This window comes from Mirounga leonina, unplaced genomic scaffold, assembly GCF_011800145.1.
Source record: "Mirounga leonina isolate KUSES-001 unplaced genomic scaffold, KU_Mleo_1.0 Mir_170, whole genome shotgun sequence".
NCBI lineage: Eukaryota > Metazoa > Chordata > Mammalia > Carnivora > Phocidae > Mirounga > Mirounga leonina.
This window is the reverse complement of record NW_023270433.1, coordinates 35780075-35796541: the sequence shown is the minus strand read 5'-3', so window position 1 is coordinate 35796541 and position 16467 is coordinate 35780075. Positions and strand designations below refer to the sequence as shown.

Sequence of the window (16467 nt, the reverse complement as noted above, 5' to 3'; positions counted from 1 at the left end):
AGGACCCTGGGATCATGACCCCAGCCGAAGGCAGACGCCCAACGACTGAGCCACCCAGGCGCCCCTCCTGGGGAGCTTTTAAAACATAGACTCCCTGAGCTTTCACCCCCACCAATTAAATTAGAACTGTGGTGTGGAAGGGGTGTTGGACCTGTACTTTATACTCTGTCTTCCTGTATTCTGCTCCGGTCTTTTTCACATCCTCACATGTTCACCTGTCATCTTACCAGAAGTCCTAGCTTAAAAGACCTATCTTCCCTCTATCCTTCATTCAGTAAATATTGACGGACTGATTTCTATATACCAGGTACTACTATAGCCATTGGAGATACAATGGCATGCAAGAAAAAAAAGGTCTAGATAAGAACTGAAGTCTCCAAACATTTTACTGTATGCTCACTTAGTTATTTTCCTTTTTTTTTTGCTGTAGTTGCTAATTAAAATATGCTTGCCTTGTGGTACGATCTTGTTAAATTATTCCAGATAGAGTCTCCATCAGCCGTAATGGATAGACTAAGAAGTCGGATGGAAATTCTTCAATGAAAAGAATCTTCTTGGGTGGGAGGAGCAGAGGGTTTCAGTTACCTCCTCACACCCGTGAGGGAAAGCCCCTCCCTCTCTGTTCCAAGATTTATTAGTGGGCGGAGCTGCCTTCATTCTTGCACGTAAGGAAAGAGAAGGAAACCCCGCCTCTTACGTGCTTATGGGAGGCGGGGTCGAAGGACTGGGCGTGAGTTGATTGGCTGGGAGGCGGAGCGCCACGGGTTGGCTTCTTCCAGACGCTCGCCGGGATCCCGGTGGAGGGAAAGGAGGGGGTTGGTCCCGGTAGTTCCTGCCTCCCAGCGATGGCGCCGCCGTGCCGCGCCCAGTCTCCTGCCTCCCCGCCCGTATTCACAGCTATTGGGAGCCCAGTCAGACGGTGAGAATTGAAGCGGGTCCGAGGGAGCGGCGGGACGCTGCCTGCCACCGGGACCATGAGGAGCCGTCAGACCTGTGGGGCCGATAGCGCGAGCAGCCGCGGCACCTGCTGAGAGGAAAGAGGGAGCGGCCGGGTGCGGCGGCGCGGCTGGGGTACCGCGGAGGCTCGCCGGTGCCTCGGCCATGTCGCTGCTCTGTGTACGCGGTGAGTGTGTGGAATCGGGGGGGAGAGGGACGGGGGTCGCGGAGGGGTCTCCACATGTTTCCAGTGGGCTTGGGGTTACCACCTTTTCCAAACTTCACTTCCCGTCAGTGCCTCGGGGGGCGATTATGTTAACTCAGTTATAAACATTTAAAGAGGTTCTTTCTACTCTTCCTTGTTTTTCCTCACTCTTCTGTGAGGGACTGTAAACCTCTCCATTTCGGTGGCCATGTGACAGAGTTGTTGGCTGGAAGGCCCAGATACTATTAAACAGTGACTGGGGCTCTTTTCTAGTGAGAGTGGACTAGCTAAGAAACCGCCAATAGTTGGTGTCAAGAGTGGGCAGTCTCCCTTTCTTTTTCTTCCTTTTCCCTGCACCGTGAAACTGCAGACGGATTAGTAGAAGGTTCTTTTTATCGCTATTTGAACGCGATGTGGTACAGCTGTCACATCCCTTCTTCCATTATATTTCTTGGCTTGCACCTTCTGTTGCTTGTCTCGTTCCCTGCTTCTTTGTAGTGTAGGCTAAGATATGCTAATATTCGACTTGGGAAGGTGTGTTGTCTTCTCTCCTTTTGGAGCAGAACATAAGTCTTGTGACCTATATGTATATTTATTAGCTTCTATTACAGTGGCTAAAGGGCCTTTATTGCCTTTTCACTGAGGACACTTGACCCATCTAAGAAGATATTTTAAGGCAAGGGCTTTGGGGTTTAAGATGAGGCAAGGTGCATGGATTAAGCTCTATGAGGGTAGAGACTGTTTCTTACTGGTTTTTGTATTCTTGGTGACTGACACAGAAGCTCAATACTGGCTTTGAATAAATGCATGCAAGTACTGTGATTTTAGAGATTATCTGATTAGAAAAAGCAGGGTTTGGATTACTCATTGAATTTGATCTTGGAAAATTTAAGTTACAGCCTATCATATCAGTTTTCAACAAGATGTAGGATAAGGTGGCTTGATGGTGAGAGAGAATTTATCTGCAGGAGCCTTTTCCTGGGGGCGCCTGGGTGGCTCAGTCGTTAAGCGACTGCCTTCGGCTCAGGTCATGATCCCAGGGTCCTGGGATTGAGCCCCGCATCGGGGTCCCTGCTCTGCAGGAAGCCTGCTTCTCTCTCTCCCACTCCCCCTGCTTGTGTTCCCTCTCTCGCTGTGTTTCTCTCTGTCAAATTAAAAAAAAAAAATTGTTAAAAAAAAAAAGCCTTTTCCTGGTACCCTTCACTGGATAGAGTTCATGGTTTTTTTTGGCTCTGTGGATTAGAAGCATTGTTATTTGTGATCTCTCTGATGGGTGTTTCCCCCAGCTGCTGGCAAAGGGAACTGTTTTGCTCCCTTCTCTTCCACTGTTTTGTTAAATCTCCATTAACCCAAAATGGATTTGACTATTTCCAGGGATTACAAGACAATTTTTTTTCTTCATGGTTGATTTTTTCATTAATGAGAATTTTGCTTTGCTTTTAGTAAGACATTTTCTCTCAGCAGCTGGGAATCTATTTATTCCTTTAGATCCCTGCTGTTGAGTAGCAGGATTTGGGAGGTTGGGTTTTGCAACGTCCGTTGGACAGTTTAAATCTCTACTGCTATACCGTATTACAGTGCTAGTTCTTATGAAAGAGTCTTTAGGCAGCAACTCTCTTAAACCAGAAATTCCTATTTAATTGCATTTAAATAACTTCAGAGAAGGAGCTGCTGCTGTTGTTCTAATATTGGGCAACTTTCGTTGTCTAGAAATTCTGCTATTTAGGGGCGCCTGGGTGGCTTAGTCGTTAAGCGTCTGCCTTCGGCTCGGGTCATGATCCCAGGGTCCTGGGGTCGAGCCCCGCATCGAGCTCCCTGCTCCGCGGGAAGCCTCTTCTCCCTCTCCCATTCCCCCTGCTTGTGTTGCCTCTCTTGCTGTGTGTCTCTCTCTCAAATAAATAAATAGAATATTAAAAAAAATTCTGCTATTTAGCTAACCTCTTTCCCTTTTCACATTATATTAGTCGAATGTCTCTTCTTTTGAACCTGGGGGATTGGAGACCAGGAGGTCATTGTCTTTTGAATGGAGATCCTGAAGATTATTAATTACTGAAACAAGCAGGTACCTCGTACAGAAGTATTCATATTAAATGGCAAAGTATCCAATCTGGGGAAACTTACAGAAATAGATCAAAATAAAATCTTTCTAAAATGATATTCCTGCATTATACTTTGGCAGTTAGGAATGTTCATGTTATGAAAGAAGCCTGTGTAATGATATTGTATAACTCAATATCAGTTCATCTTGGAGTAGAATTGAATTAGAGACTTTTTCCCTGTAGTCAAAGTTCAAACAGTAGTAGAAACTGATGCAGAAATGAGCAAACTGGTATTTAATTATCCCCAGAGATCTAAAGAAGTCAGTTTTGGGCACCCCTCGTTGGGTGTAGAGATTACTTAAAAAACAAAACTTCATTCCAGAGGACAGAACTGGGACAAGTTGATCGGTGATTGAAAATTATAAGAAATTCTACATCTCTCCTAAGAAGTACAAAATTACCAAAGGCACAGTCATTGGAAATCACTAGAAGAGGGGCACCTGGGTGGCTCAGTTGGTTAAGCATCTTCCTTAGGCTCAGGTTATGATCCCAGGGTCCTGGGATCGAGTCCTGCATTGGGCTCCCTGCTCAGTGGGGGGAGTCTGCTTCCCCCTCTGACCTCCCCCCACTCGTACTCGTGTGCACGCTCTCTCTCTCTCAAAAATCTTAAAAAAAAAAATTTTTTTTCTTTAATTTTTTTTTTTTTTTAAAGATTTTATTTATTTATTTGACAGAGAGAGAGATAGCGAGAGCAGGAACACAAGCAGGGGGAGTGGGAGAGGGAGAAGCAGGCTTCCCGCGGAGCAGGGAGCCAGATGTGGGACTCGATCCCAGGACCCTGGGATCATGACCTGAGCCGAAGGCAGACACTTAACGACTGAGCCACCCAGGCGCCCAGTTTCTTTATATAACCCTTTAATTATGGCTTATTGCCTACAGGTTAAGGTCTCTCAATAGTCTGACTCCAGCCCTCCTTTTTGGCCCTATTTTCTTTCCTATACTTATACAGATATTTAGCTGTAGCACTAACTCTGCTCATTACTGCCTCTGCACCACTGTTCTGGATTTGTACCCCCTTGAAATATTCTTTTTGAATTTTCTGCTTATCAAAAATGTATTCTTGGGGCACCTGGGTGGCTCAGTCGTTAGGCGTCTGCCTTCGCCTCAGGTCATGGTCCCAGGGTCCTGGGATCGAGTCCTGCATTAGGCTCTGATATAAATAAGTAAATAAAATCTTAAAAAAAAATGTATTCTTCCTTTCTCAGCACAGTTTAATTTTTATGTTGAAAAGTTTCTGAGTTCTTGTCCTCAGTGATCTTTTTCTCCTTTACACTTTTTTTTTAAAAGATTTTATTTATTTATTTGACAGAGAGACTGAGAGAAGCAGGAAGCCTGCTTCTCCCTCTCCCACTCCCCCTGCTTGTGTTCCCTCTCTCGCTGTGTCTCTGTCGAATAAATAGAATCTTAAAAAAACAAAAAAAAACTTCATTGCAGGGGTGCCTGGCTGGCTCAGTCAGTGGAGCATGTGATTCTTGATCTCTGGGTTGTGAGTTTGAGCCCCAAGTTGGGTGTAGAGATTACTTAAAAAAAAACAAAACAAACTTCATTCCAGCGGCCAGAACTGGGACAAGTTGACCAGTGATTGAAAATTATGAGAAACTCTACATCTGAAACTAATGATGTACTATATGTTCGCCAATTTAAATTAAAAAAAAATTAGAAGGGGCGCCTGGGTGGCTCAGTTGTTACGCGTCTGCCTTTGGCTCAGGTCATGATCCCAGGGTCCTGGGATCGAGCCCCACACCGGGCTCCCTGCTCAGCGGGAAGCCTGCTTCTCCTTCTCCCACTCCCCCTGCTGTGTTCCTGCTCTCTCTCTGTCAAATAAATAAAAATTTTAAAAAAAAAAATTAGAAGAAACGATTTTAGTTTAATGTAAGGAAGAACGTTAGAGTTCTTAACAAAGGTAATGGATTAGGAGGTTTTTTTTTTTTAGGACATTTTAAGCAGAAACTGAATGAGTGGTAAGGGTGTTCTAAAAGAGATGTTGACATTGAGTGGGAGGGTAGACTTGATGAATTTTAAGAAACTGCCCTTTCTTTTCTTTTTTTTTTTTTTTTAGAAAGGTAAAAGTAATAGTTTATTTTTTTTCTTTTATATATATATTTTTTATTCTTATGTTAATCCCCATACATTACATCATTAGTTTTAGATGAAGTGTTCCATGATTCATTGTTTGTGCACAACACCCAGTGCTCCATGCAGAACGTGCCCTCCTCAATACCCACCACCAGGCTAACCCATCCTCCCACCCCCCTCCCCTCTAGAACCCCGTTTGTTTTTCAGAGTCCACCGTCTCTCATGGTTCGTCTATCCCTCCGATTTCCCCCGCTTCACTCTTCCCCTCCCGCTACTCTCTTCTTCTTCTTCTTTTTTTTTTTTCTTAACATATATTGCATTATTTGTTTCAGAGGTACAGATCTGAGATTCAACAGTCTTGCATAATTCACAGCGCTTACCAGAGGACATACCTTCCCCAGTGTCTATCACCCAGTCACCCCATCCTTCCCACCCCACCCCCCACTCCAACAACACTCAGTTTGATTCCTGCGATTAAGAATTCCTCATATCAGTGAGATCATATGATACATGTCTTTCTCTTTTTGACTTATTTCACTCAACATAATACCCTCCAGTTCCATCCACGTCGTTGCAAATGGCAAGATCTCATTCCTTTTGATGGCTGCATAATATTCCATCGTATATATATACCACATCTTCTTTATCCATTCATCTGTCGATGGACATCTTGGCTCTTTCCACAATTTGGCTATTGTGGACATTGCTGCTATAAACATCGGGGTGCATGTACCCCTTCAGATCCCTACTTTTGTATCTTTGGGGTAAATACCCAGTAGTGCAATTGCTGGATCATATGGTAGCTCTATTTTCAACTTTTTGAGGAACCTCCATACAGTTTTCCAGAGTGGCTGCACCAGCTTGCATTCCCACCAACAGTGTAGGAGGGTTCCCCTTTCTCCGCATCCCCGCCAACATCTGTCGTTTCCTGACTTGTTAATTTTAGCCATTTTGACTGGTGTGAGGTGGTATCTCATTGAGGTTTTGATTTGGATTTCCCTGATGCTGAGCGATATTGAGCACTTTTTCATGTGTCTGTTGGCCATTTGGATGTCTTCTTTGGAAAAATGTCTGTTCATATCTTCTGCCCATTTCTTGATTGGATTCTTTGTTCTTTGGGTGTTGAGTTTGATGAGTTCTTTATAGATTTTGGATACTAGCCCTTTATCTGATATGTCATTTGCAAATATCTTCTCCCATTCTGTCGGTTGTCTTTTGGTTTTGTTGACTGTTTCCTTTGCTTTGCAAAAGCTTTTTATCTTGATGAGGTCCCAATAGTTCATTTTTGCCCTTGCTTCCCTTGCCTTTGGCGATGTTTCTAGGAAGAAGTTGCTGCGGCTGAGGTCAAAGAGGTTGCTGCCTGTGTTCTTTAGGATTTTGATGGACTCCTATCTCACATTGAGGTCTTTCAACCATTTGGAGTCTATTTTTGTGTGTGGTGTAAGGAAATGGTCCAGTTTCAATCTTCTGCATGTGGCTGTCCAATTTTCCCAACACCATTTGTTGAAGAGACTGTCTTTGTTCCATTGGACATCCTTTCCTGCTTTGTCGAAGATTAGTTGACCATAGAGTTGAGGGTCCATTTCTGGGCTCTCTATTCTGAAGAAACCGCCCTTTCATAGAATTCACTTAGTCTTTCTTTAAAAATTTGGCACAACTTTCCTCATATTACTGATATCTTTTTACATCCATAGGGTCTAGTACCACATGAGCAATTTGAGTAAACTAAATCAAGGATTTTCTTTAACTTTTGGTGTCTTGGTGTTTGTCACTAGTTTTTCCAAATCAATTATAAGCATTTTGAGATTGAGTCTTTCCATATTTTTTTTTTTAAGATTTTATTTATTTGACAGAGACATGGTGAGAGAGAGAACAGAAGCGGGGGAGTGGGAGAGGGAGAAGCAGGCTTCCCGCTGAGCAAGGAGCCCAATGTGGGACCCGATCCCAGGACTCTGGGATCATGACCTAAGCCGAAGGCAGACTTAAAGACTGAGCCACCCAGGCGCCCCTCCATATTTCTCTTTTTTTAATTTTAATTTTAATTTTTAAAAGATTTTTATTTATTTATTTATTTATTTTTTAAGATTTTATTTATTTATTTGAGAGAGAGAATGAGAGAGAGCATGAGAGGGAAGAGGGTCAGAGGAGAAGCAGACTCCCTGCTGAGCAGGGAGCCTGATGCGGGACTCAATCCTGGAACTCCAGGATCATGACCTGAGCCGAAGGTAGTCGTTTAACCAACTGAGCCACCCAGGCGCCCAGAAATAAAATCTTTAAAAAAAAAAAAAAAAAAAAGAAATCTTGGCATTTGCAACAACGTGGATGGAGCTAGAGAGTATTATGCTAAGCAAAATAAGTCAGAGAAAGACAAATACCATATGATTTCACTCAAATGTGGAATTTAAGAAATAAAACAAATGAGCAAAGGGGGAAAAAAAAGAGAGGCAAACCAAGAAATAGACTCTCAACTATAGAGAACAAATGGTTACCAGAATGGAGGTGGCTGGGGGGATGGATAATATAGGTGATGGGATTAAGGAGTTGCACTTACTGTGATGAGCACTGGGTGATGTATGGAAATGCTGAATCACTACTTTGTACCCCTGAAACTAATATTACACTGTAACTAGAATTTAAATAACGTAAAAAAATACATTTCCAGAAATTTTTTTGCAAAATTATTTTCCATACTGAACATTAATTACTTGTGTTTTAAACCATTGTCACTAGTAATGAGAACTATACCAGGTCATTTATGTTTACTTGCCCTTAGAAAAGCTTATATTTATCATCATTTATTAGTTACTTAATTAACTGAAAGAATACTACTGGGAAACTCCTAGAAAGTGAATTCTGGGCGTGCCTTGGTGGTTCAGTTGGTTAAGCATCTCACTTTGGCTCAGGTCATGATCTCAGGGTCCTGGGATCAAGCCCTGGGTGGGGCTCCCTGCTGCTCAGTGGAGAGTCTGCTTCTCCCTCTCCCCCCTACTGGTGCTCGCTTGCACGTGCTCTCTCTCAAATTAAAAAAAAAAAAATCTTAAAGGTGAATTCTGATGGACATTCAGGACACACATTGATTATAGGTCTGTTTTAGGCTGAGGGGACCTCAAATATATTTTGGCTTACTGCCACTGTGGAAAGCAGGAATAGTAATGATTTTTTCCTTTCCTTTTTTTTTTTAAGATTTTATTTATTTGTCAGAGAGAGCACAGCAGGGGGAATGGCAGGCAGAGCAGGCGGAGGGAGAAGCAGGCTCCCCGCCTAGCAAGGAGCCTGATGCGGGACTCGACCCAGGACCCTGGGATCATGACCTGAGCCGAAGGCAGACACTGAACCAACTGAGCCACCCAGGGGTCCCAGCTTTTATCTTTTTTTTTTTTTTTTAAAGATTTTATTTATTTATTTGACAGACACAGCGAGAGAGGGAACACAAGCAGGGGGAGTGGGAGAGGGAGAAGCAGGCTTCCTGCTGAGCAGGGAGCCCGATGCTGGGCTTGATCCTAGGACCCCAGGATCATGACCTGAGCCGAAGGCAGACGCTTAACGACTGAGCCACCCAGGTGCCCCAGATTTTTTTTTTTTTTTTAAAGATTTTATTTATTTATTTATTTGAGACAGAGAGAATGAGACTCAGAGAGCATGAGAGGGAGGAGGGTCAGAGGGAGAAGCAGACCCCCCGCCGAGCAGGGAGCCCGATGCGGGACTCGATCCCGGGACTCCAGGATCATGACCTGAGCCGAAGGCAGTCGCTTAACCAACTAAGCCACCCAGGCGCCCCGGTGCCCCAGATTTTATCTCTTTTTAAAGTAATCTCTATACCCAACTTGGGGTTCAAACTCACAACCCTGAGATCAAGAGTTGCACTCTAGAGGGGCCTCTGCAGGAAGCCTGCTTCTCCCTCTCTCACTTCCACTGCTTGTGCTCCCTTTCTCGCTGTGTCTCTCTGTCAAATAAATAAATAAACTCTTCAAAAAAAAAAAAAAAGTTGCACTCTACCAACTGAGCCAGCCAGGTGCCCCAGAATAGTAATGATTTTAGAATTTTCAGGCAAAAAAACAGTTTAGGGGCGGGCGCCTGGGTGGCTCAGTTGGTTGGGCGACTGCCTTCGGCTCGGGTCATGATCCTGGAGTCCCGGGATCGAGTCCCACATCGGGCTCCAGTCCCACATCGGGCTCCCTGCTCAGCAGGGGGTCTGCTTCTCCCTCTGACCCTCTTCCCTCTCGTGCTCTCTGTCTCTCATTCTCTCTCTCAAATAAATAAATAAAAATCTTTAAAAAAAAAACAAAAACAAAAAAAACCTTGGAGGGCTCATTTTAAAACAAACAAACAAACAAACAAAAAAACAGTTTAGTCAGGTATTTTCTTCACACCTTATTTTTTCCCTAACATTGTCATCTGCCTCTGCTAACTCCTTGCTGCTGGTTCCTCTATCAGATCATGGTTTGAGTAGTTAGTTCCTGCCCTTAAATGCAGTTGCTGCTGGGTTCTTTTCACTTAGCTATGGCATCAGGAAGTTGATTGTGCCTTGTCTGAGCCAGGCAGCAGTGAAAGGGGGAAAGGACCAATTTCCTCTGCCATGGATAGCTGTTGTCATGAATTGTTCTCTTCCTAAAAAGCAGTACATTCTGTAATTCCTAGTTTCTAAAAGTGGGGTTTCTGGAAGTTGTACTTTTTAGGCCGGTGAGCTGAGTTTTTACCCTATATTGCCTGTGCTATATATTTCAGACTTTGCTATGTGACTTTGTTTAAAGTTTGGGCTGTGTATCATTAGTAAATATTTGTTGAGTACCTTCTCTCTGCCTGTTTATGATACATATCTATATAGTAGATAAGAGCCCAAGGAATCTAGATGGGCTTTAAAACATCTCTTCTCTCTTCCTGTAAGCAGCCTGAGATGATCTCTGAAAATGATTTGCTATTCCCTTGACCCAGAAAACCCTACAAAATCATGCAAATCAGGAGGTTCAAATCTTCATGTTCACTTAAAGTACACACATGAAACTGCCCAGGCCATCAAGGATATGCATATCTGAAAAGCCACCAAGTAGCTGAAGGATCACTTTACTGAAGTGTTGTGTGCATTTCTTTTGCTAGAATGGAGTTGGTAGGTATGCCCAGGCCAAACAGTGGGGTTGGACGCAGAGTTGGTGGCCCAAGAAAATTGCTGAAGTTTTACTGCACATGCTTAAAAATGTGGAGAGTAGGGGTGCCTGGGTGGCTCAGTCGGTTGTCTGCCTTCGGCTCAGGTCATGATCCCAGGGTCCTGCAATCCAGCCCCACATTGGGCTCCCTGCTCGGCGGGGAGCCTGCTTCTCCCTCTCCCTCTGCCTGCTGTTCCCTCTGCTTGTACCCTCTCTCTCACTATCTCTCTCTTGCTCTCTGTCAAATAAATAAATAAAATCTTTAAAAAAAAATGTGGAGAGTAATGCTGAACTTAAGGGTTTAGATGTAGATTCTCTGGGCATTGAGCACATCCGGGTGAACAAAGCCCTCAAGATGAGATACTGAACTTACAGAGGTCATGGTTGGGTTAACCTGTACATGAACTCTCCCCGCCACATTGAGGTGATTCTTACTGAAAAGAGCAGGTTGTTCCTAAAGCAGAAGAAGAGGTTGCACAGAAGAAAATGATACCCCTGAAGAAACAAAAATTTATGGTCCAGGAGTAAATCAGCATAAAATAAATGCAAATAAATGTTAAACAACAAAACAAAGCAAAAATCACCTTTCTTAGATAAATCCAGAATTAGGACTATTAAGTCTGACCTAGATAAGCAGAGTAAGTTAAGTTCTTACTGGAGTGGAGAGATACTGCACTATTTTTTTTTTTTTCTAAGATTTCATTTATTTATCTGAGAAAGAGAGAATGAGAGAGAGAACACGGGAGGGGGGAGGGTCAGAGGCAGAAGCAGACTCGCTGCTGAGCAGGGAGCCCGATGTGGGACTCAATCCTGGGACTCCAGTATCATGACCTGAGCCTAAGGCAGTCGCTTAACGAACTGAGCCACCCAGGTGCCCTGCACTATTTTTTCTAACGTTCAAAGCGAGATTCTTTAAGTTGGAGAATGTTTTAGATGGTCTAGTGGACTGTTTTTATTAAAAGTCAGGGAAGATTTGCTATTCGTTTATCAAACTTTTTTTTTATTGATTTATAGTATATGTACAGAGAAGTACACAGATCTTAAGTGTATGGCTCACTGAATCATCACAAAGTGAACATACTCACGTGACCATTACTTTGGTCAAGAAGTAGAACACTGCTAACACCTCAGAAGACCGTCTTAGTAATCCTGTTAATCATTATTTCCCCCCACTTTCCCAAAGCTAACATTGTCTAACACCAGAGTAGTTTAACTTGTTTTTTTTAAATAATTTTTTTTAGTTATGTTAGTCACCATACAATACATCATTAGTGGGGCGCCTGGGTGGCTCAGTTGGTTAAGCGACTGCCTTCGGCTCAGGTCATGATCCTGGAGTCCCAGGATCGAGTCCCGCATCGGGTTCCCTGCTCGGCAGGGAGTCTGCTTCTCCCTCTGACCCTCCCCCTCTCATGCTCTCTCTCTCTCTCATTCTCGCTCTCAAATAAATAAATAAAATCTTTAAAAAAACAAAAAAAACAAAAAAAAATACATCATTAGTTTTTGATATAGTGTTCCATGATTCATTGTATAACACTCAGTGCTCCATGCAATATGTGCTCTCCTTAATACCCATCACCAGGCTAACCCATCCCCCCACTCCCCTAAACTTAATTTTTTAAAAAAGATTTGATTTTGGGGCGCCTGGGTGGCTCAGTTGGTTAAGCGACTGCCTTCAGCTCAGGTCATGATCCTGGAGTCCCTGGATCGAGTCCTGCATCGGGCTTCCTGCTCGGCAGGGAGTCTGCTTCTCCCTCTGACCCTCCCCCCTCTCATGTGCTCTCTCTCTCCTCTCATCCTCTCTCTCAAATAAATAAATAAATAAATAAATCTTAAAAAAAAATTTGATTTTTAAGTAATCTCTGCACTCAATGTGGGGCTCAAACTCACAACCCTGATATTAAGAGTTGCATACTCTCCGAACTAAGCCGGCCAGGTGCCCCAGTAAACTTCATTTTTTTTTTTTTTAAGATTTCCATTTATTTATTTGACAGAGAGAGACCCATTAAGAGAGGGAACCCAAGCAGGGAGAGTGGGAGAGGGAGAAGCAGGCTTTCCGTCAAGCAGGGAGCCCGATGCGGGGCTCGATCCCAGGATCCCAGGATCATGACCTGAGCCGAAGGCAGACGCTTAACGACTGAGCCACCCAGGCGCCCTGAGTTTGATGTTATTCTAAACAGCATTGGGCCTAACTGAATGGCTTTAGGCAAGATCAATGCTTTGACTTATGTTTTACAAATGGCAAGTTTGTGGTGAATAAACTGGGGTGGAAGCCATGGCTAGCAACACTGGAAGCAGGGACCACTTGGAGCATCTAGGTAAGAGATGGATAGTGACTTGGACTAGGGTGGTAGTACTAGAGATGGTGAAAATATCTATAGCAAAGTGTTGCTGAGCTAATTGTTGTGACAATGATTAGCACTATCCCAGGCCTAGAATGAGTACTTATTTTACTATAAAAATAGTATTAATGGTTCTCATTCAGCTTTATGCCATCTATCATCTAAGTCAGGAAGCTGGAAGTCATCCTAGATTTCTCAATCAAGGAAGAAAATACAGAGAGGAAAAAAAGTTGTTAGGTTCAGTTGAGTTTATGGTGTCTGTAGAGTAAGTTACCTATAAGATATGTTGAGATGAAAGTATCAATAATCTTGCAAGATGACCCTAAAAATAGTACCTGAAAATGTAGATCTATAGCTTTAGAAGTCTTGTTAGAGACTTGTTAGAGACTTGTTAAATATTTGGGAGTTGTAGGTGTTTGGTAGTATAAAGCCATTAGCTTGAATAAAATTGCCTATCTTTATAGAGGATAAAAGAGGAGAAAAATGAGCTAATGCTGTAGCTAAAGGAATGGGCAAAAGAAGAGTTGATAGGTGGTCCGAACTGCAGGAAAATGGAGAATGCTTTGTCAGTGCCTGAAGCCTGGAGTAGAGGGAATTTCAAGAAGGAATGATTGGATGACAGAGATGAATGATACTGGTTGAGGGTAAACAAACCAAGGTCACTGGGTTTGAAAACTAGAGCAGTTTCATTAGAATAGTGGGAGAGTAGGCATCATATTACATGGTTCCAGGAGTATTTGGGAAGTGAAGTGGAATTAGCAAGTGTAGGCTACTCATTTAGAAGAATTACAATAAAGAGAAGGGTTGAGTGTGTCTTAAGAGAGAGGATATTTGGATGTTTGGAGCCTGAAAGGGAAAGTCAAGATGAGAAGGGGGTAAAGGAGAGATGATGAATGATTTTCCTATAAAGTAGGGTGCAAGATTATTAGCTGAAAATGAGGTGGTGGGATGATTAGCAAGTTTGAGTAGAGTGCTAAAGGTTTCATTCACTCATTCTTTCAGCAGCTATTGTGCCAGGTACTTGGGGCAGAATTGTGATTAAAAAACAAAACGGGCACCTGGGTGGCTCAGTCAGTTAAGCGTCGCCTTCGGCTCAGGTCATGATCCCAGGGTCCTGGGATCAAGCCCTGCATCGGGCTCCCTTCTCCGAGGAGAACCTGTTTCTCCCTCTCCCTCTGCCTGCTCCCGCTCCACCTGCTTGTGCTCGTGCTCGCTCTCTGTGAAATAAATCAATAAAATCTTAAATAAAAAAAGTATTTGAAACAAAACCCTTCCTTCTTGGGAATTGTACAAATTAGTGAGGGACCTAGACATTAAGCAAGAAGAATCATACCAATTAAAAATTATAACTAGAGAAAAATACAACCATATTTGTACTACAAATGTGAGAATGTGAGTACGTAATGTTTTGAGAACATGTGATAGGGAAAGTTACCTACTCAGTTCAGAGAAGCCTTACCTAATGAAGATTGAATTCAGATCTGGAGGAAGAGGAAGGCTTACCCTGGCAAGGGAAGGAAAAGAATATTCTAGGCAGAAGAAATAGTATGTACAAAGGCCTTGTGGTGAGGGTGAGGAGCTGAAAGAAGGCAAGTATTCCTGTTGTGCACAGAGGAAGAGAAAACATGGGTCAAAATGAGGCTAGAGAGGGGTGCCTGGTTGACTCAGTAGAGCGTGGGACTCTTGATCTTAGGGACGTGAGTTCAAGCGTCATGCTAGGCAGGGACCCTACATAAAAACAAAACAAAAAACCGAGGCCCCAAATGTGGGGCCCTTGTAGGCCACATTAGAAATTGAGTGGGAATGAGACTGAGGGAGGGGCAGAAGTTTATAACCTGAAAGCATGGGATTTGTAATTAGATTTGAGTTTGAATTCTTTTTTTTCCCCCCCAAAGATTTAATTTAATTTAATTTAATTATTTATTTGACAGAGCGCAAGTGAGCTCACAGGTAGAGTGGCAGGCAGAGGGACAAGCAGACTCCCCGCTGAGCAGTCCCACTCCCCATGTGGGACTCCATCCCAGGACCCTGGGATCATGACCTGAGCCAGGCACCCCTGAATTCTTTTTTCTATCACTGAGAACTTTCGGTAAGCCTCTTGACTATTAAGTTACAATTTATTTTATTTTCTTAAAAGATTTTATTTATTTATTAGAACGGGAGAGAGGATAAGCTGCAGTTGGAGACAGTTGGAGAGGGAGAGAGAGACTCCCTGCTGAGCAAGGAGCCCGATGTGGGGCTTGATCCCAGCACCCTGGGATCATGACCTGAGCTGAAGGCAACTGACTGAGCCCACCCAGGCGCCCCAATTTATTTTATTTTTAAAGAGTTTATTTATTTGTGAGACCAAGAGAGCACACATGAGCAGAGGGGCAGAGGGAGAGGGAGAAGCAGACTCCCTGCTGAGTAGGGAGCCCTTGCGGGGCTCAATCCCAGGACTCCAGGATCATGACCCAGCTGAAGGCTTAACCAACTGAGCCACCCAGGTGCCCCTATTAAGTTACAATTTAAAATGAAGTGTTACTCTCTGTTCAGTGTATCTCATTGAGTTGAGAATTAAACTCTAAATGAGATCATATGTGGGAAAGTCCCTTGGATGTTATAATAACTTTTACTTTTGGATAGTCTAGTTTTTCTCCATAGAGGCTTAAGTATTCTTTTAATTTATTTTCTTTTATTCTTATGTTAAGAGGCTTAAGTATACTGAAATTTAAAAACAAAGAGGATGTGATCAGTTCCATAAACATTTATTGAACACTTAACTATGGGTGAGGCATTGAACTAGTCATCTTGGGTATGTAGAAGTGAGTAAGAAATGGGTCTGAAGAAACAGCCAAGATGGGGAGATAGCCATTTATACAACTAAATGTATTGCAAGATACAGTTTGGTAATTTATAAAACAGAGGTACAAAATAAAATGGGGTGTAGAAATGGAGTGATTGATTGCATCTGAGAGACAGGAAAGGCCTTAGCTAGGGGAGGAAGAGGAGGAAGGAGGTAAAAGTGGAGTCAGGTTTTTCATTGTGGTGTCATTAATTGGAATATGAAACAAAGAATAACAGCTGGGGAGATGATGATTTTGGTTTGGGACAAGTTAAATTTGAGGGTCTTGCAGTCCATGTTTTACAGTGGGAAACATGACTAGGGAGATCATGGTTGAAGGTGTAGATTTGTTCTATTCTTTGTGGATCTGTTGGGTGGAAGAATGGTGGCAGGGTAAACATTTACTTATAATATACCATATTTCATCAACTCTAAGAAGCTAGAGATTGTAAGACACACCACTAAGGAAAAAATACTATTGATTGTACTACAACATACCTTTGACCTTTTTTTGCTTTAAATTTTTTTTGAAGTTGAAGTGTAGTTGACACAATGACATATTAGTTTCAGGTGTACAACATAGTGATTCAACAACTGTATACATTATGCTGTGTTTATCACAGGTGTAGCTACTGTCTGTCACCATATATGCTATTGTGTATAGTACAGTATGTATGTGCAGTACCATTGACTATATTCCCTATGTTGTGCCTTTCATCCTGTGACTTACTCATTCTGTAACTGAAAGCCTATACCTCCTACTCTCCTTCATCTCCTTCATCCCTTTTGCCATTCTACCTCCTTCCCTCCCACCCCTTTGTTCTCTGTACGTAAGGGTCTGTTTCTG

The 16467-nt window shown here is 42.9% G+C and overlaps 1 protein-coding gene across 3 annotated transcripts in view; it reads left to right on the top strand.

Moving 5' to 3' along the window:
- The first annotated feature begins 668 nt into the window (after positions 1 to 668).
- UNC13B (unc-13 homolog B) overlaps positions 669 to 16467 on the top strand; it is a 208941-nt gene continuing 193142 nt past the window's right edge. For 2 of the 3 annotated variants that reach the window (XM_035016380.1, XM_035016381.1), the window contains exon 1: positions 787 to 1123. In XM_035016380.1, coding sequence (XP_034872271.1) covers positions 1102 to 1123 — 22 coding nt within the window. In that variant the 5' untranslated portion in view covers positions 787 to 1101. Of the gene's footprint in view, positions 1124 to 16467 lie in introns of all 3 variants that reach the window. The other variant, XM_035016382.1, reaches the window with a different exon arrangement.